The 21,981-nt window shown below is 46.0% G+C and overlaps 1 protein-coding gene across 1 annotated transcript in view; it reads left to right on the plus strand.

Moving 5' to 3' along the window:
- Window positions 1-21,981, plus strand: part of LOC140198124 (uncharacterized) — a 144,422-nt gene that overhangs the window by 100,802 nt on the left and 21,639 nt on the right. Inside the window, exon 12 of the mRNA XM_072259067.1 lies at window positions 9,017-9,109. Coding sequence (XP_072115168.1) covers window positions 9,017-9,109 — 93 coding nt within the window. The remainder of the gene's footprint in view (window positions 1-9,016; window positions 9,110-21,981) is intronic.

The following is a 21,981-nucleotide window of genomic DNA, read 5'->3' on the forward strand; positions in this document are numbered from 1 at the left end:
CAACTGAAATGAAACAATCTCTATTCTTGCTCGTGTTGCTTGTTAAACAATAAAAAGCTTGCTGACACATGTACAAAGTTGAAAACTGCAGCAAAATGTTCATTGCTTTCCTATGAATGGCAGGATACTCTTCTTTCACAGAAATCCATAACTTGTCCAGGGGCAGGTCTGTAAATCCCATCTTGAGCGCAAAATCAGAAGGCATCTCTCAAAGTTCTTCCTCTTCTCTCAAAGTCAAGTTCTCAGGCTGAACAGAAGGTTCAAAGAAAGGGTCTCTCACCTTGTCATACACTTGTGTTGAATGGGAGGAAAAATACTGTTCAATTTTGTTATTCCAGGGGGTTTTCGTAAGACTCGAGACTTTCTGATCCTTGCTCACTCTCAAGCCCAAGCAGCATTGGAAACATTTCAAGATTTCCTTTTGCAATATGATTTTTCCAAAGATTCAGTTTTCTTTTAAATCCAAGATTTTTGTCAGTTTAAGTCAAAACATTTTCTCCAGCACCTTGCAGGGACTTGTTCAACTGGTTCTTATGATGAAAAATGTCTGCTAAGTAGGTTAGTTTCTGCAGACATTCTTCATCGTCAAAACACTGAGTAAAATCTGGTCTACTATTTTCTTGCATGTACTCCTGTAATTCACCTTCCAGCTCAGACATCCTGTTGAGAACTCATCCTCTGCTAAGCCACCAGATTTCTGTATGTGGAGGAGATCGGTGTGCTCCTTGTCCAGTTTTTCACACTTTTTTAAACATTCTCAAGTGAACTGGTCTTCGTTTAATAAAGTCAACCGTTTTTGAAGCATCGTCCAGAACTTCTTCATTTCATCTCCAAGAGTTTTGGGCATCAGCGCCTCTCTGTGAAGAAAGCAGTGTGCTGTGACACCATCAGGATTGTTTTTGTTACAAGAGAAATGAAACCCCTCCTGGAGCCATCGAGGGCACCATCAGTACAGACGCCAAAACGGTTCCTCCAAGACAGACCTTTTGTTTCCAGATACAAAGACAAAACATTAAATATATCTTGGCCTTTGCTTGTTTTGGGCAGCTCTTTGGAACAGAAAAAGTTTTCTTGAATTTCACCATCATTTGCAAATTTTAAAAGTGTGACAACATGACATTTATTGGTCAAATCTGTTGACTCATCACCCTGGATAGAGAAGCTGTTGTTTTTCACTTTGTCACACAAAACCTCTTCAACATCATGTGACATGTCATAAACAAGTTGACTTATCATATTGTTTGAGGGTGGCAGCCTTCTCACCCAAACAAAATCCATGCTAGAGCCCATTCTCGAGCTACTATTTATGGACAACGGTGCTCGTCTCACTCACACAGAGGACATGCTACAGGCTGCAGTCACTCAGTTCACCAAGGCTGCAAGGGCTTTGGGGTTAACGGTCGGTCTGAAGAAAACAATGATCCTCCAACAGAAGCCCCCTCGTGGGGTTTACAACCCATCTCAGATTGTCATTGACGACCCCCCTCTCACCACGTTTGAGCAGTTCACCTACCTGAGCAGTGTCATATCCAGTGGCGCTACGGTAGTAAGAGACGTTGACAATCAACTTGCCAGAGGTAGCAGTGCCTGCAGATGCTTCCAGAAACATGTGGAAGAACACCAGCTGTGTCTGTCCACAAAAATCCAGGTGTACAGGGCTGCCGTCATCACAACACTGCTATACGGCTCCGAAGCCTGGGTCTTGTACCGCAGGCAAATCCAGTTGCTCAGGTACTTCCATCAGTGCTGCCTCTGCTCCATCGTGGGGATCAGCTGACCGGATCGTGTCTCCAACAATGAGGTCCTGGTGAAGGCTCAACTTCCAAGCATTGAAGCCACTTTGCTGCTCAGGCATCTCTGCTGGCCAGGCCACACGTCTCACATGGACAACTCCAGGTTACCGAAAGCTGTACTCTATGGAGAACTCCCTCAGGGAAAGAGAGATCACAGTGTCCTGCACAAGAGGTACAAAGACCAACTTAAGCAGCAGCTCTCTCAGCCAAATATCGAGGTCAATGAGTGGCAGCAGCTGGCTTGTGACAGAGACCGCTGGAGAACACTGATCCACGGTGTAGCCAAGAGTTTTCAGGAACCCAGAAGAGCGACTGCTGAAGAGAAGAGCAGGAAGGAAACAGTAGGTTGTTTGTCACAGACCAGGCACAATGGAATAGGACAACTTGGATCACTGGTCCATGTAAAACCCACTGAAAAATAGCTTTCATTGTAGAGACAGACTTTTAGTGTCCGTTGTTGCACTAGTGCAGTGAAATGACTCAGATTGTAATTCAAAAATCACCACAATGGAACATCAGACATGTCTGTAAAACATGGAGGTTAGTAAGATATAAAAATGAGTGAGTCCATTCATTGTTCTGAAAACAAACTTCATGCTCCTCATCAACCTACTGTCCTCTCCTCTGTGTAATGCAGCACTCACCATTTATCAGCGTACAGTCCACCCCTCCGTGTAACACAGGGCTCACCAAATATCAGCCTACCATCCTTCCCTCCATGCAATACAGTTCTCAACATCTGTCAATGGCCAAATAAACACGGCCCTACTCTGCACTGCCACACTGGGCTGAGAGACCTCGAATGAGATTGCTAACGTGTCTGCTCGGTCACTGCCCACCACTGTGAGCGTTAGCGTCACATGTTGCATGGAGTTCAAATAAACCAAGTTTATTTCTTCAATCACAAACTCTCATGGAACCCCAGTGGAGAAAGCCTGGAATAGATGGCTTTGCTGCCAAGTTTGCAGATGACACAAAGATTGGTGGAGGGGCTGGTAGTGTTGAGGAAAAAGGGAGGCTGTAGAAGGATTTAGACAGATGAGGAGAATGGGCAAGAGAATGGCAAATGAAATACAGTGTTGGAAAATGCATTGTCATGCACATTGGTAGTGGAAATAAATGTGCAGACTATTTTCTAAACAGGGAGAAAATCCAAAAATCTGAGATGCAAAGGGACTTGGAAATCGTGCAAAACACCCTAAAGTTTATCTTACAGGTCGAGTCAGTGGTGAGGAAAGCAAATGAATGAATGAAATTTTATTCAGTCAGTACAAACATAACAAAAAGCATCATTTTCAACGATGATTTCATAACAATGATTTCATAGGACAAAATTACAACAAAAAACATAGACATTCTTTAAAACAGACCGAAAGGGCGTAGGCCGAAGCTACAGCTTATTACGCCTACCCCTCTTACTTATGCAACAACATATTTGGCGTCGATCATCACGTCAAAAACAAAAAAAAAATCATAATCTTTTACCACAAAATCCAATTCCAAATATCATTTATTTACATTAGTCTCATTCATTTTAAATCATGTATTTTATATTTGTTCATTAAATTACTTATAAATAATTTTTTAAACTTGTTAAGTGTGGTGCATGTTTTTAAATTCTCACTACAACTGTTCCATAGATTCACTCCTCTGACTGAAATACAATGATTTTTTACATTTGTTCTTATCCTTTGTTTTTGAAATATACATGTTCCTCTCAAATCATGTTGACCTTCTCTCATTTTAAGCAACCTTTGGATACTTTGTGGTAGCTGTCCATTTTTAACTTTATACATAATTTGTTCCAAGGTTCCAAAGTTGTCAAGCCAAGAGTGGTAGTGGGGACAAGCTCCCACTATCTAAAAGTTCTCCTCACGGCATGAGCCTCAAATAGCCTCTGACAACTAAGTCCAACTCCTGGCCTTCTCGTGTGGCTTAGTCTCTAAGTCCAGCGGAACTGTTTCTACTGACAGGAGAAGGGGCGAAGGAGGGTCCTGGTGCCTTAAACCAGTGCTTCGGGTAGATGGAGCTCGTCAGCCTGGGATGGCAGTCCATCTAAGAGAGGGAAACATTGATTTCAAACCTCTGCTGCCTTGCGGCCATACCCACTTATGGGAAAGGCTTCAGGAGTAAACCCTGAGGACAAATCCGGAGCTGGAGTCCCTAAGGCAGTCCGACATTGCCTTCAACCTCGTTCTGGAAACTCCTGAGATGACACTGGTGCCAAGCTGTATCGGCCCTTGCCCTTCCCTTGGACAACATCGGTGTCGTGGAGAGGGGAGACTTGCAGCATGGGCAACTGCCGGTCTTCCATACAACCTTGCCCAGGCCTGCGCCCTGGAGAGGACACTCCAGCGTCGCCTCACCGCGACAGCACAACACAGAAAGCAGCGGTCTACCGGTTATAAGCCTGCGTTCGACTGGTGTAGAGCAAGGCGCCAGGGGTTGCTTTCGACGGAGGGAGAGACCATCACGTCTCACTGGACAGCTTCTGCCCGTCTCAAGCAGGACAGCCCCCAGACAATTAGGTGCTGTCCCGCCACAGTCCGCCCGCTCCACTGGGTGCGTGGGGCTTCGGGATACAAGCAGCCCCAACTGCGGACTGTAAACGCTGTACCAAGCACAACTAGAAGACGAAGAAAGAAGCCAGCACTCAGACCAGGATGCTGGAATATACGGACCATGACAACTGATATATCAGATGAGCTTCGGGAGATCAGCGGCACACGCAAGACAGCAGTGATTAACAATGAACTGTCGAGACTCAAAGTGGACATCGCAACGCTCCAATAGACACGTCTCGCAGAATCGGGAACCCTACGTGAAAGAGACTATACCTTCTTCTGGCAGGGGAAGGGCTCAGACGAGACCAGAGAGCATGGTGTTGGCTTTGCTGTGAAGAACCCGCTGCTGAAGATGGTAGAGCCTAGTGAGAAAACGACAGAGCGGATTTTCTCACTTCGACTCCACACATCTGACGGGCCTGTCAACCTCGTCAGTGTCTATGCCCCAACCCTCTACTCTACACAAGACACAAGGGACAAGTTCTACGACCAGCTCTCAATGATGATACAGGAAATCCCAAGTCAGCAACAGCTGTTGCTACTTGGCGACTTCAACGCCAGAGTGGGCGCCGACCACAACTCCCGGCCAAGCTGCCTGGGGCGGTATGGGATTGGCAGCATGAATGACAACGGGCAACGACTGCTCGAGCTTCGCATGCTCCACGAATTGTGTGTCACTAACAGCTACGACCAGACCAAAGCTCAGCACAAAGTGTTTTGGCGGCATCCCGCTCCAAACACTGGCACCAGCTAGACCTGATAATAACAAGACGCCGTCACCTGAGAAATGTGCTGATGACTTGCTGCTATCAGAGTGCCGACTGCGACACGAATCACTCTCCGGTTTGCTGCAAGATCAGACTTCGGCCGAAGAAGATGCACTGCTCCAAGCCTCCAGGCAAGCAGCGCATCGATGCCGGTGAGACACAACAGCCAGACAAAGCTGCAGAGTTCATCAAGTCACTGGAGGATGCTCTCCTTGCAGACCCACCAGGAGGAGATGCTCAGCAGAGATGGGACCCTCTCAGGGACACTATCCACAGCACTGCACTCAAGGTCTTCGGGAAGAAACGGGGCAAGACACAGGACTGGTTTGATGCGAGCTCAAGTAAGCTCACCCCCATCATCGAGGTGAAGCCTGTCACACTACTAGAGCACAAACGCCACCCCACCCAGGCAACACTGCAAGTGCTAAGGACTGCAAGAAGCAAGGCCCAGGAAACAGCCAGATGCTGTGCAAATGACTACTGGCTACAACTATGCGAGAGCATTCAGTCATCATTTGACACAGGCAACATTGTGGAGTGTACGAGGGGATCAAGAAAGCCATCGGGCCAACCCAGAGCAAGACAGCACCATTGAAAACCATAACAGGAGAGACCATCAATGACAAAGGCAAGCAGATGGAGAGATGGGTGGAACGTTACTCTGAACTCTTCTCCAGAGAAAACAGCATCTCGGACAGCACGCTAGACGCTGTGGAATGCCTGCCTGTCATGGAGGAACTTGATGCATTGCCGACTGCCGAAGAGCTGAGTAAAGCCATCGACAGCCTGCCCACTGGGAAGGCACCAGGATTGGATGGCATTCCACCAGAGGCCATCAAATGTGCAAAGGGCATCCTGTTAAACCACCTGCGATAACTACTGTGCCATTACTGGACAGAGGGAGCAGTGCCGCAACACATGAGAGACTGCGATATCATCACCATATATAAGAACAAAGGGGACAGAAGCGACTGTAACAGTTACAGGGGAATCTCCTTGCTGAGCATTGTTGGGAAGGTCTTCGCCCGTGTGGTCCTGAACAGACTGCAGAAAATAGCCGAAAGGGTATATCCCGAGTCTCAGTGCAGTTTCAGGTCAGAACGCTCCACAATCGACATGATCTTCTCCCTTTGACAGCTACAAGAGAAATGCAGACAGCAAAGACAACCACTCTACGTCGCTTTCATTGACCTTACGAAGGCCTTCGACCTCATGAGCAGAGACGGCCTGTTCAAAATCCCCGCCAGGATTGGTTGTTCCTCGAGGCTCCTCAGGATAGTTCAGTCATTCCACACAGACATGAAGGGCGTCGTTCAGTTCAACGGCTCTTCTTCGAAGGCCTTCAACATCCGCAGCGGTGTGAAGCAGGGCTGTGTGCTTGCCCCCACCCTGTTTGGCACCTTATTCACAGTCATGCTGAAGCATACCTTTGGAACATCAACTGATGGTGTCTACCTCCACACCAGATCGGACGGGAAGTTGTTCAGTCTGTCCCGGCTGAGGGCAAAAACCAAGGTTTGTGAATTACTCATCAGGGACATGTTGTTTGCAGACGATGCGGCACTGGCAACACACTCTGAAGAGCAACTGCAACGCCTCATGGACAGCTTCTCAAGAGCCTGCCAGGACTTCAGCTTGACCATCAGCCTGAAGAAAACCAACGTGTTGGGCCAAGGCGTTCAGCACCCCCCTGCCATTACCATCAAAAACTACGAGCTGGAGGTAGTTCACGAGTTTACATACCTTGACTCCACCATCACAGACAGCCTCTCCCTAGACCCCGAGATCAATAGACGGATCGGACGAGCAGCCTCAACATTCGCCAGGCTGACAAAGAGAGTCTGAGAGAACAGAAAGCTGACGACGCACACCAAAGTTGCAGTCTACAGGGCCTGTGTCCTCAGCACACTGCTTTACGGCAGCGAGACCTGGAGCCTCTACTACAGACAAGAGCGGTGTCTCAATGCCTTCCACCTTCGCAGCCTGAGACGCATCCTGGACATCATGTGGACTGACCGAGTCACCAACAATGAGGTCCTGGCCCACGCCCAGATACCCAGCCTCTTCACCCTGCTCCAACAACGCCGTCTCCGCTGGCTGGGTCACGTACACCGCATGTCAGACGGGAGGATCCCGAAAGACCTGCTGTACGGGGAACTGGCCTCTGGCAAGAGAGCACAAGGGTGGCCCCACCTTCGTTTCAAAGACGTTTGCAAGAGAGACATGAAGTCACTGGAAATGAACGTCGAGAGGTGGGAGGACATCGCAAGCGATCGTTCTCACTGGAGGCTGGAACTACGCAGAGGTCTAAAAAGAGGAGAAGAGAAGCTGAGGCTTGCTGCTGAAGAAAAGCGCACTCGTCGGAAAAACAGCACCAAGACAACACTGGAGGACAGCGCCTTCAAGTGCAGTCACTGCAGCCGAGACTGTCACTCCCGTGTGGGCCTCTACAGCCACAACAGATAACACAGTCTACACAGATAACACAGATAACACAGACTCTAACACAGTCTGAAGCAAGACTTTCCAGTCGCAGATCCATGGTCTCGCAAGGCTAACGGATGCCACCACATAATTTGTATTATTTTGAAATCTACAAAATCTCTGAATTTTAAAGTGTTTAGTTGAGTAAATAGTGTAATGTAATGTAATGTTAACATTCATTTCAGGAAGACTAGAATATAAGAGCAGGGATGTGATGCTGAGGTTTTATAAGGCATTTGTGAGGCCTCACCTTGAGTATTGTGAACAGTTTTGGGTTCCTCATCTGAGAAAAGATGTGCTGGCATTTGAAAGGGTTCAGAGGAGGTTCACGAGGATGATTCTGGAATGAAAGGGTTATCATATGAGGAAAGTTTGATGGCTCTGAGCCTGTACTCACTAGAAATCAGAAGGATTTCAAATTTTGAAAGGCCTAGATAGAGCAGACGTGGAAAGGATGTTTCCCATGTTGGGGAAGTCTAGAACATGAGGGCACATTTGAAACAATTTCCTTGGCCAGAAGATGGTGAATTTGTGGAATTTATTAACAGAGGCTGCTGTGGAAGACAGGACGTTGGTCATATTTGAGGCAAAAATTGATAGGTTGCTAATTGGCCACGGCATTAAAGGTGACGGGGAGAAGGCCAGGGAGTGGGACTGAGGAGGGGTAAAAAAGAATTAACCATGGTTGAATGGTGCAGCAGACTCGATGAGCCAGATAGCCTAATTCTGCTCCTATGTCTTATGGTCTTGCAGCCTTCTAAACAATAATTAGTGAACCCATCAGTCCGAATGAATTAAAAAATCTGGGTGAAGGAAGTGTCCCTTGATCTTATGGTGGAAAATTCCTCAGACGTGTATCACTGGTTACCAATGCACTTATTGGAAAATCACTATCTTTTCCTATGTTAAATGTCCCAGTTTTTGGACAGTTTAGTCTGCACTCACATTGAGTTCAGTTTTTTCTTGGACCAGAACACTGTCTGAAGCCTCGAGCATCTGGGTGTGGTGATGGTTCAGTCACGTTCTCTAGAATAGTACAAAGCTGATTTGCAGTGGATTGTTATCTCATCTGCTGGATATGTACACAGGGAGACTGCAGTGTACCTGCCAATTCTGTATGTACAGACACTCGATTATGGAATATAGAAGTTATCAAATATGTGTTTGTGTTTTTCTGTTGTTTATTGGCTTCTCTGCTTGCTGCCAGTGTGAGAGAGATCCCTGGACTTTCTTCAGTCCAGTGTTCTGATTTCTGAACTGGTTGGGTTTCCCTGTGTTTAAGAAGACTGACTGACTCAGGGTCCATCTTCATTACCAAGAACACATTGCAAATTGATGCTTATGTGAAATAATTTGTGTAGATCTGTTACTATGGCTTTCAAACTGATTAATTTTCATTTATCCAAAGATGTTGATAGATTGAGAAGATGGATGTCTGTCTATAATGTTGGTTTTCTCATTGTCATCATCGTTACTACAATTTCCTGGATGGCATTTAAAGGTATGTGGTCAAATATTATTCTCTATTTTCATATAAATGATGAACTCGGTTCTCTGGAGTTTGGTTGGAATGGAGAGAGTATCTCAGTCAGGATGTTGTGAACTGCTTTACCAGGACCACCAGCACCTGAAGTCCTCAGTCCCACAGCTGAAGTCCTTTCCCACAGGGAGATCTGCTGGAGGTTTAGACTTTAATGGCATTTCACTGATGCTCGTGGAACTGAAGGCAAAATGTTGACCTGAACAGACAGTTGCCTCAATGGGACAAGGCAGAGTGTGGGGATAATCTGCAGAGATTACGTGGCCCATGTTGGGAGAATGTGACTAATGGTGTCCTGCAAGGATTTGTGTTTGGATTACAACTTGTCTCAGATTGACAGAGGGGTGACAGGTTGCATGACCACATTTCCCAATGAAGCAAGAAGTGGGAGCAGCATTATGGTCAACAGGGATTAATAGATGGGAATGAGCAAAACCAGGGATAAATGCCACTCTACAGCCAGACAAATTCATGTGGGCATCAGATTCTGACAAGTCCTTAATAGATCTTGGAGACAGAGAGGAATTTTGTATCCCAAATTACAAGAAGGAGAAATTGGTCTTTAAGGATTCTGGTGTATGTTTGCTGAACCGAATTTGCAGAAACTCGGGCTGTGCTGAATGGATCTGAGACAGTTAAAGGGGGAAATAGTTAAATTTTACAAGAAGACATATTTTTCAAGAAGAAGAGCTTTGTCCAGCATCAGAATCCAGACATCAGGAGTTTGGAGAGGAGGGGAAATCAATCTGTTTCAATTCTTGAGGATAAAAGGCCGCAGCAAGACCAGGCACCAATCAGCATTTGGGATTGATTAGTAAGAGCAAGTTAGCGGAAGGCAGAGGCAAGCACAGCGTCCATCGTCTCAGTAGACATCGTGAGGGTGACGATCTTGAGACCTTAGCTCTTTGAGGCTTCCACAAAGTGAGGCTTCACTCACAGAAAGCAATGGAAAGAAAAACTGAAACTTTTTTTTCCTTCTCTTCTTTATATATGCCCAGTTACAATGTAGAGATGCGAGGCCGGATAATGAAATGGTCCTCTTGTCTGATGTGGGAAGGCAAGGAGACCTCCAGTGTCTCTGAAAACTACAACTGGGTGAAGTGCATCCAGCTGCAGCTTCTAACAAACTGCATTAAGGAATTGGAGCTGGGACTGATCCTTCCAGATCATTCATGATGCTGAGGGGGTGATAGGACATATCGAGTGGTAGTTACACCCAAGATGCAGGACACAGGAAACTGGGTGAAAGTCAGGAAGGGGAAAGGGTTTAAGGAACTAGTGTAAACTGCCCCTGTGGCCATCACCTTCAAGAACAGGTATATCACTTTGGTGAGACCAATACAGAAGAGACGGTTTGTACCTGAACTGGAGAGGGAAGGTTTTTTAATGCTTCTCGGTGGGATTAAACCAGAGTTACAGGGAGATGGGAACCAAGGAACCAGGACATTTAGTGAAGTGGTTGTGGAGGCAGATGTTGGTAAGACCACATATGAAGTTAGAAATCAAAAGATTGATTTATTTTGCGACTAGCGTCCTGAGCTACATATGTTTCAATGCAAGAAGTATTGCAGGAAAGGCAGATAACAGTGGTGACTAGTAGTGTCCCACAGGGTCTGTGTTGGGACTGATTGTTGTTATATTATACGTCAATAATTAGGATAATGGAATTAATGGATTTGTTGCAAAGTTTGCAGATAATATGAAGATAGGTGGATTGACAGGTTGTTTTGAGGAAGTAGAGAGGCTACAGAAAGGATTTAGAGAGATTAGGAGAATGGTGGTGGTGGTGTCATCCGTTAGTCTCGTGAGACCATGGATCTGTGCCTGGAAAGTCTTGCTTCAGTCTGTGTTAGAGCAGCGTCTGTTGTGGCTGTAGAGGCCCACACGGGAGTAACAGTCTCGGCTACAGCAACTGCACTTGAAGGCACTGTCCTCCAGTGTTGTCTTGGTGCTGTTTTTCCGACGAGTGCGCTTTGCTTCAGCAGCAAGCCTCAGCTTCTCTTCTCCTCTTTAGACCCCTGCGTAGTTCCAGCCTCCAGTGAGAGCGATCGCTTGCGATGTCCTCCCACCTCTCGATGTTCATTTTCAGTGACTTCATGTCTCTCTTGCGAACGTCTTTGAAACGAAGATGGGGCCGCCCTTGTGCTCCTTTGCCGGAGGCCAGTTCCCCGTAGAGCAGGTCTTTCAGGATCCTCCCGTCTGACATGCGGTGTACGTGGCCCAGGGTGTTGTTGGAGCAGGGTGAAGAGGCTGGGTATCTGGGCGCGGGCCAGGACCTCATTGTTGGTGACTCGGTCAGTCCACGTGATGTCCAGGATGCGTCTCAGGCTGCGAAATGGGCACAGAAATAGGTGGAACACAGTGTCGGGAAGTGTATTGTCATGCACTTTATGGAAGAAGTGAAAGGGATGACTATTTCCTAAATGGAGAGAAAATACAAAACAATGAGGTGCAATGGGGTTTGAGAGTGCTCATGCGGGATGAGTCTGTGGTAAGGAAGAAGGGAATTGCAATGTTAACATTTATTTCAAGAAGACCAGAATAGAAAAAACAAGGTTGTCATGTTGAAACTTTATAACCATATAAAAACCATATAACAATTACAGCACAGAAACAGGCCATCTCAGCCCTTATAGTCCATGCCGAACTCTTACTCTCACCTAGTCCCACCGACCCGCACTCAGCCCATAACCCTCCATTCCTTTCCTGTCCATATACTTATCCAATTTAACTCTAAATGACAACATCGAACCTGCCTCAACCACTTCTGCTGGAAGCTCGTTCCACACAGCTACCACTCTCTGAGTAAAGAAGTTCCCCCTCATGTTACCCCTAAACTTTTGTCCTCTAACTCTCAACCCATGCCCTCTTGTTTGAATCTTCCTCACTCTCAACGGAAAAAGTCTATCCACGTCAACTCTATCAATCCTGCTCATAATTTTAAACACCTCTATCAAGTCCCCCCTCAACCTTCTATGCTCCAAAGAATAAAGACCTAACTTGTTCAACCCTTCTCTGTAACTTAGGAGATGAAACCCAGGCAATATTTTAGTAAACCTTCTCTGTACTCTCTCAATTTTATTGACATCTTTCCTATAAGTCGGTGACCAGAACTGTACACAATACTCCAGATTTGGCCTTACCAATGCCTCATACAAATCCAACTTCCATACTCAATGCTCTGATTAATAAAGGCCAGCATACCAAAAGCATTCTTCACCACCCTATCCACATGAGATTCCACCTTCAGGGAACTATGCACCATTATTTCTCGGTCCCTCTGTTCTACTGCATTCCTCAATGCCCTACCATTTACCATGTATGTCCTATTTTGATTAGTCCTACCAAAATGTAGCACCTCACATTTATCAGCATTAAACTCCATCTGCCATCTTTCACCCCACTCTTCTAAGTGGTCTAAATCTCTCCGCAAGCTTTGGAAACCTACTTCATTATCCACAACTCCACCTCTCTTAGTATCATCTGCATACTTACTAATCCAATTTACCACCCCATCATCCAGATCATTAATATATATGACAAACAACGTTGAACCTAGTACAGATCCCTGAGGCACACCACTAGTCACCAGCCTCCAATCTGACAAACAGTTATCCACCACTACTCTCTGGCGTCTCCCATCCAGCCACTGCTGAGTCCATTTTACTACTTCAATATTAATGCCTAACGATTGAACCTTCCTAACTAACCTTCCGTGTGGAACCTTGTCAAAGGCCTTACTGAAGTCCATATAGACAACATCCACCGCTTTACCCTCATCAACTTTCCTAGTAACCTCATCAAAAAATTCAATAAGATTTGTCAAACATGATCTTCCACACACAAATCCACATTGACTGTTCCTAATCAGACCCTGTCTATCCAGGTAATTATATATACCATCTCTAAGAATACCTTCCATCAATTTACCCACCACTGATGTCAAACTCACAGGCCGATAATTGCTAGGTTTACTCTTAGAACCCTTTTTAAACAATGGAACCACATGAGCAATACGCCAATCCTCCGGCACCATCCCCGTTTCTAATAACATTTGAAATATTTCTGTCAGAGCCCCTGCTATTTCCACACTAACTTCCCTCAAGGTCCTAGGGAATATCCTGTCCGGACCTGGCGACTTATCCACTTTTATATTCCTTAAAAACACCAGTACTTCCTCTACTTTAATCATCATAGTTTCCATAACTACTCTGCTTGTTTCCTTTACCTTACACAATTCAATATCCTTCTCCTTAGAGAATACCGAAGAAAATAAATTATTCAAAATCTCCCCCATCTCTTTTGGCTCCACACATAGCTGTCCACTCTGATTCTCTAAGGGGCCAGTTTTATCCCTCACTATCCTTTTGCTGTTAATATAACTGTAGAAACCCTTTGGATTTATTTTCACCTTGCTTGCCAAAGCAGCCTCATATCTTCTTTTAGCTTTTCTAATTTTTTTCTTAATATTCTTTTCACATTCTTTATATTCCTCGAGCACCTCATTTACTCCAAGCTACCTATATTTATTGTAGATCCCTCTCTTTTTCCGAACTAAGTTTCCAATATCCCTTGAAAACCATGGCTCTCTCAAATTTTTAACCTTTCCTTGCAACCTAACAGGAACATAGAGATCCTGTACCCTCAAAATTTCACCTTTAAATGACCTCCATTTCTCTATTACATCCTTCCCATAGAACAAATTGCCCAATCCACTCCTTCTAAGTTCTTTTGCATCTCCTCAGAGTTAGCCTTTCTCCAATCAAAAATCTCAACCCTGGATCCAGTCCTATCCTTCTCCATAATTATATTGAAACTAATGGCATTGTGATCACTGGACCCGAAGTGCTCCCCAACACAAACCTCTGTCACCTGCCCTATCTCATTCCCTAACAGGAAATCCAACACTGCCCCTTCTCTAGTTACTCTCTGCTTATCCTTAATGGAGCAAACAACTTTGTTATGTATAGCTGCAAAAAACTATCCTGCACACATTTTACCGACTCCAAACCATCCAGCCCTTTTACAGAATGGGCTTCCCAGTCAATGTGTGGAAAATGAAAATCTCCCACAATCACAACCTTGTGCTTACTACAAATATCTGCTATCTCCTTACAAATTTGCTCCTCCAATTGTCACTCCCCATTAGGTGGTCTATAATACATCCTTATAAGCATTACTACACCTTTCCCATTCCTCAATTCCACCCAAATAGCCTCCCTAGACGAGTCCTCTAATCTATCCTGCCAGAGAATCGTTGTTATATTTTCTCTGACAAGCAATGCAACTCCTCCCCCTCTTGCCCCTCCAATCTTGTCACACCTGAAGCAACGAAATCCAGGAATATTTAGTTGCCAATCACACCCCTCCTGCAACCATGTTTCACTAATAGCTACAACATCATATTTCCAGGTATCAATCCATGCTGTAAGCTCATCCACCTTTCTTACAATGCTCCTAGCATTAAAATAGATTCATTTAAGAAACTCTCCACCTCTTACTCTCTGCTTATCCTTAATGGAGCAAACAACTTTGTTATCTTTTGCTTCCTTCTCCCCTACATCTTCAGTCTGAGTGCTCCTGATCTCTGACCCCGCCCATCCTCCCTCACACACTGTCTACTAGCTTTCTCTATTTGTGAACTAACCTCCTTCCTCTTAGTCTCTACAATTTATTTCCCATTCCCCCAACCACTCTAGTTTAAATTCTCCTCAGTAGCTTTCACAAATCTCCCCGCCAGGATATTGGTCCCCCTAGGATTCAAGTGCAACCCGTCCTTTTTGTACAGGTCACACCTGCACCAAAAGAGGTTCCAATGATCCAAAAACTTGAATCCCTGCCCCCTGCTCCAATCCCTCAGTCACGCATTTATCCTCCACCTCATTGCATTCCTACTCTCACTGTCACGTGGCACAAGCAGTAATCTCGAGATTACTACCTTTGCGATCCTTCTTCTCAACTCCCTTCCTAACTTCCTATATTCTCCTTTCAGGACCTCTTCCCTTTTCCTACCTATGTCATTGGTACCTATATGTACCATGACCTCTGGCTCCTCTCCCTCCCATTTCAGGATATCTTGGACGCGATCAGAAACATCACGGACCCTTGCACCAGGGAGGCAAACTACCATCCGGGTCTCCTGAATGCATCCACAGAATCGCCTATCTGACCCCCTAACTATTGAGTCCCCTATTACAGCTGCCCTCCTCTTCCTTTCCCTACCCTTCTGAGATACAGGGCCAGACTCTGTGCCGGAGGCACGGCCACTGTCGCTTCCCCCAGGTAAGCTGTCCCCCCACCAACAGTACTCAAACAGGAGTACCTATTGTCAAGGGGCACAGCCACCAGGGTACTCTCTAGTACCTGACCCTTCCCCTTCCCCCTCCTAACCGTAACCCACTTGTCTGCCTCCTGTGGCCCCGGTGTGACCACCTGCCTGTAACTCCTCTCTATCAACTCCTCACTCACCCTGACCAGACAAAGGTCATTGAGCTGCAGCTCCAGTTCCCTAACGCGGTCCCTTAGGAGCTGCATCTCAGTGCACCTGGCGCAGATGTGGACGTCTGGGAGGCTGGGAGACTCCAGGACCTCCTACATCCGACACCTGTGGAAGTCCGCCATTTTTCTCAGTGGTTGATCGGGACAGGGCTGCACAAACGCATGTAGGTCAGTCCGTGAGTCAGCGGGAGTATTTAAAAGAGAGCAGTCTGTGGAAGTCGGCCATTTTTCTCAGCAGTTGATCAGGACAGGACTGCGTAAGCATGTGAAAGTCAGCTGGAGTATTTAAAAGAGCAGTTTGACGGAGCGGGCGACGTTGTAGCGGGCGATGGAGTAGAGGGAGACAGAGTAGGAAGGCTTTGCCTCGAGAGGCTTCGGCGAGCAGAGGCTGAGAGAGGAGACTACGCCACAGTTGGTGAGGGTGAGAAGTGGAGATAAGATGACCGCTGGGCTAATTCAGTGTGCTGCGTGCATGATGTGGGAGGTCAGGAACACTGATACTGCCTCTGGCTCCTACACCTGTGGAAAATGTGTCCAGATTCAGCTTCTGAAGGACCGTGTTGCAGCACTGGAGAGGAAACTGGATGACTTTAGGTTCATCCAGGAAAATGAGAGTTTTCTGGACAGGACCTACAGTGAGGTCGTTACACTGAGGATACCGGAAGAGAGAAGGGGGGCGACGATGAGGAAGGAAAGGATGCTTGAAGTACAGGAGACCCTGGGAGATGTGCCTCTTGAAAACAGGTTCTCCCTCTTGGAAGCTGTCGGGACGGAAGATGATGCCAGCTTGAGAGGCGGTCAGGTCTACGAGTCAACAATTGACACTGAAGCAAAGCTGAGGAGACAGAAGTCAGGCAGAGCCGTGGTAGTAGGGGACTCCATAGTGAGAGGTACAGAAAGGGGTTTCTGTGGCAACAGGCGAGATTTACAGATGGTGTGTTGCCTCCCTGGTGCCGGGAGCCAGGATGTCACGGACCGATTGCAGGGAATCCTCAAGAGTGAAGATGAACATCCGGAAGTGGTGGTGCATGTCGGCACAAATGACTTGGGGAAGAAGAGGAAAGACATTCTACTGCATGACTTCAGAGAACTCAGAAGAAGGCTGAAAAGCAGGACTTCCAGGATGGTTATCTCCCATTTGCTTCCAGTTCCTCATGCTGGAATGGGCAAGAACAGGGAGATAATGGATCTGAATGTGTGGCTGAGGAACTGGTGCAGGAATCAAGGATTTACATTCTTGGACCATTGGGGCGTGTTTCGGGGTAAGGATGAATTGTACAAAAGGGACGGGTTGCACCTTAATAAGCGGGGCACCAGCATTCTGGCAGGCAGGTTTGCCTCTGCAACATGGGTGTGTTTAAACTGAGTAGTGGGGGGGAGGGGACGAACTGGAAATATAAGGATGGAGATAGAGGGAAAGTGAGAATAAGAAAAGTGAAGAATGACAGCAGAATCAACAGAGCAGAAAGCTCAAGAAGGGATCGTACAGTATGGCCAAGTGAAATAGGAATTGATATGGGAGGTGAGGGGAGTAATGAATTAAAAGTATTGTATATGAATGCACGGAGTATAAGAAATAAAGTGGATGAGCTTGAGACACAGTTGGAAATTGGTAAGTATGATGTTGTGGGAATAACAGAGACATGGCTTCAAGTGGACAGGGCCTGGGAAATGAATATTCAAGAGTATACGTCCTATACGAAAGGACAGACTGATGGGCAGAGGGGGTGGGGTGGTTCTGTTGGTGAGGAATGATATTCAGTCCCTTGTGAGGGGGACATAGAATCAGGAGACGTAGAGTCAAGTATGGATAGAACTGAGAAATTCTAAGGGTAGAAAGACCCTACTGGGAGTTATCTACAGGCCCCCAAACAGTAGTCTGGATGTAGGGTGTAAATTGAATCAAGAGTTAAAATTGACATGTCGCAAAGGTAATGTTACAGTTGTTATGGGGGATTTCAACATGCAGGTAGACTGGAGGAATCAGGTTGATACTGGACCCCAAGAAAGAGAGTTTGTGGAGTCTGTCCGAGATGGATTCTTAGAACAGCTTGTACTGGAGCCTACCAGAGAGAAGGCAATTCCAGATTTAGTGTTGTGCAATGAACCGGATTTGATCAGGGACCTCAAGGTAATGGAACCATCAGGAGGTAGTGGCCATAATATGATAAGTTTTAATCTACAATTTGAGAAGGAGAAGGGAAACTCGGAAGTGTCAGTATTACAGTTGAACAAAGGGAACTATGGTGCTATGAGGGAGGAGCTGGCCAAAGTTCAATGGAACAATACCCTAGCAGGGATGACAGTGGAACAGCAATGGCAAGTGTTTCTGGGAATAATGCGGAAGGTGCAGGATCAGTTCATTCCAAAGAGGAAGAAAGATCCTAAGGGGAGTAAGGGGAGGCCGTGGCTGACAAGGGAAGTAATGGACAGTATAAAAATAAAAGAGAAGAAGTATAACATAGCAAAGACGAGTGGGAAGCCAGAGGATTGGGAAACTTTTAAAGAGCAACAGAAGGTAACTAAAAAGGCAATATGTTGAGAAAAAATGAGGTACGAAGGTAAACTAGCCAAGAATATAAAGGGGGATAGTAAAAGCTTCTTTAGGTATGTGAAAAGAAAAAAAATAGTTAAGACCAAAATTGGGCCCTTGAAGACAGAAACGGGTGAATTTATTATGGGGAACAAGGAAATGGCAGATGAGTTGAACAGGTACTTTGGATCTGTCTTCACTAGGGAAGACACAAACAATCTCCCAGATATAATAGTGGCCAAAGGACCTAGGGTAATGGATGAACTGAAGGAAATTTATATTTGGCAGGAAATGGTGTTGGATAGACTGTTGGGTCTGAAGGCTGATAAGTCCCCAGGATCTGATGGTCTGCATCCCAGGGTACTTAAGGAGGTGGCTTTAGAAATCGTGGACACATTGGTAATCATTTTCCAATGTTCTATAGATTCAGGATCAGTTCCTGTGGATTGGAATTTGCTAATGTTGTCCCTCTCTTCAAGAAGGGAGGAAGAGAGAAAACAAGGAATTATAGACCAGTTAGCCTGACGTCAGTGGTGGGAAAGATGCTGGAGTCAATTATAAAAGATGAAATTACGACACATCTGGATAGTAGTAACAGGATTGGTCCAAGTCAGCATGGATTTACAAAGGGGAAATCGTGCTTGACTAATCTTCTGGAATTTTTTGAGGATGTAACTATGAAAATGGACAAGGGAGAGCCAGTGGATGTAGTGTACCCGGACTTTCAGAAAGCCTTTGATAAAGTCCCACATAAGGAGATTAGTGGGCAAAATTAGGGCACATGGTATTGGGAGCAGAGTACTGACATGGATTGAAAATTGGTTGGCTGACAGAAAACAAAGAGTAGTGATTAACGGGTCCCTTTCGGAATGGCAGGCGGTGACCAGTGGGGTACTGCAGGGTTCAGTGCTGGGACCGCAGCTGTTTATAATATATATTAACAATTTAGATGAGGGAATTAAAAGTAACATTAGCAAATTTGCCAATGACACAAAGCTGGTTGGCAGTGTGAAATGTGAGGAGGATGTTATGTGAATGCAGGGTGACTTGGACAGGCTGGGTGAGTGGGCAGATGCATGGCAGATGCAGTTTAATGTGGATAAATGTGAGGTTATCCACTTTGGTGGTAAGAACAGGAAGGCAGATTATTATCTAAATGGAGTCAAGTTAGGAAAAGGGGAAGCACAACGAGATCTAGGTGTTCTTGTACATCAGTCACTGAAAGCAAGCATGCAAGTACAGCTGGAGTACTGTGTGCAGTTTTGGTCTCCAAATTTGAGGAAGGACATTCTTGCTGTTGAGGGAGTGCAGTGTAGGTTCACAAGGTTAATTCCCGGGATGGCAGGACTGTCATATGTCGAAAGATTGGAGCGACTGGGCTTGTATATGCTTGAATTTAGAAGGCTGAGAGGGGATCTTATTGAAACATATAAGATTATTAAGGGATTGGACACGCTGGAGGCAGGAAGCATGTTCCCGCTGATGGGTGAGTCCAGAACCAGAGGGCACAGTTTAAGAATAAGGGGTAGGCCGTTTAGAACGGAGTTGAGGAAAATCTTTTTCACCCAGAGAGTGGTGGATATATGGAATGCTCTGCCCCAGAAGGCTGTGGAGGCCAAGTCTCTGGATGCTTTCAAGAAAGAGATGGATAGAGTTCTTAAAGATAGCGGAATCAAAGGTTATGGGGATAAGGCAGGAAATGGATATTGATTGTGGATGATCAGCCATGATCACAGTGAATGGCAGTGCTGGCTCAAAGGGCCGAGTGGCCTACTCCTGCACCTATTGTCTATTGTCTATTGAGAACAACAAGCTGCCCTCACACTCATACTTCCCCCTCTCCTCAAGTAACAGGAAAAAATGGAAACCAAACCTTCTTTCCCTCAACACACATCAAAGTTGCTGGTGAACGCAGCAGGCCAGGCAGCATCTGTAGGAAGAGGTGCAATCGACGTTTCAGGCCGAGACCTAAGCCCGTTGAGCCAAAGCCCTTAAGCCTTCACTCAGCTCCTGGCTTACTCCGCCACCCGCAAATGACGCTGCCCGCTGTATAAGACTGGGTTCCTTTTAAATCTTCCGCGCTTCACTGCTTGCGCAGTTCTGCCTCTCTGAACTTTATGAAGCACTGATGACTACTGTGAGCAGAGTTTGGCCCCTTATCTTAGAAGGGATGTGCTGAACCTGAAGAAGATTCAAAGAACATTTGCGAAAATGATTCCAGTATTGAATAGCTGGTCATATGAAGAACGTTTGATGGCTCTGGGCCTGTATTCACTAGAATTCAGAAGAATGAGGGGTGACCTCATTGAAACCTATGGAATGGTGAAAGGTCTTGATTGAGTGGATATGGAGAGGATCTTTCCTACAGTGGGAGAGTTGAAGACCAGAGTACACAGCCTCAGAACAGAGGGGCGTCCTTTTAGAACGGAGATGAGAAGGAATTTCTTCAGACAGAGAGTCGTGAAGCTGTGGAATTCTTAAGGCCAAGTCTTTGTGTATGGAATATTTAAGGAAGAAGTTGATATATTCTTAATTGATCTGAGCATGAAGGGATACAGGGAGATGGCAGAAACTGGGGCTGAGAGGAAAACTGGATCAGGTATGATGAGATGGCAGAGCAGACTCAATGGGCCAAATGCCTAATTCTGCTCCTGTATCTTATGGTCTTATGAACTTAATGAAAGGTCACAGGGAGATAGAGAGTCCTGTTGCTGCTTGAGGGCATCTGGGACTGGGAAACTAGGGGCAGGAAATTTAATTGCACAACATTGGTTTGTTCCAGCATTTTCCAACAGGGAATCCCTTTTCCTGGAGTGAAAAAGGAATAACACCCACTGTACAAATGTAACCGGGCACTGTGGGTGCTGGTAACCCTCATGCCCCATTATTTCCATGTCAGGGAGGCATGATGTCATTCCCTGTGCAACACTCCCCTCTAGTGGAACTGAATGGTAACTGTATCATGTGTTTTTTGCCGCTCCTGTAACAATTGGTTTCACTATGGCCGCTCTGAACTTGGACACCTGCAGCTATTAATTACTGCCCTTCATCCCTCAGGGCTCCTAAGCACTCTGACAACAACCAGTTGTGGTGGTCATGGTACATATTGATACTAACGACATAGGAAGGAAAAGGGAGGAGGTCCTGAAAATAGACTACATGGAGTTTAGGAAAGTAAGTTGAGAAGCAGGACCTCAAAGGTAGTAATCTCAGGATTACTGCCTGTGCCATGTGACAGTAAATAGGAATAGAAAGAGGTGGAGGATAAATGCGTGGCTGAGGGATTGGAGCAGGGAGCAGGGATTCAGATGTCTGGATCATTGAGACCTCTTTTGGGTCAGCTGTGACCTGTACAAAAAGGACGGGTTGCACTTGAGTCTGAGGGGGATCAATATCCTGGCTGGAAGTTTTGCTAAGGCTACAGGGGAGAGTTTAAACTAGAATTGCTGGGGGGTGGGAACCGAACCTAAGAGGTGGAGGAAGAGGCAGTTCTCTCACAAATAGAGAAAGCTTGTAGACAGTGCAAGAGGAAGGATGGGCAAGACAAAGGGACGTGCTCTGACCGATGGTTTGAGATGTATCTACTTCAATGCAAGGAGAATTTTGAACAAAGAGGATGAGCTTACAGTGTGCATTAGTGCTTGGAGCTATGATGTTGTGGCCATTACAGATACTTGGATGGTGCAGGAGCAGGAATGGTTACTTTGAGTGCCAGATGTTTCGGAAAAGACAGAGAAGGAGGCAAGAGAGGTGGGGGCGTGGCACTGCTGATCAGAGATAGTGTCTCGGCTGCTGAAAAGGA

Source organism: Mobula birostris, chromosome 5 (genome assembly GCF_030028105.1).
Source record: "Mobula birostris isolate sMobBir1 chromosome 5, sMobBir1.hap1, whole genome shotgun sequence".
Classification (NCBI taxonomy): Eukaryota; Metazoa; Chordata; class Chondrichthyes; order Myliobatiformes; family Myliobatidae; genus Mobula; species Mobula birostris.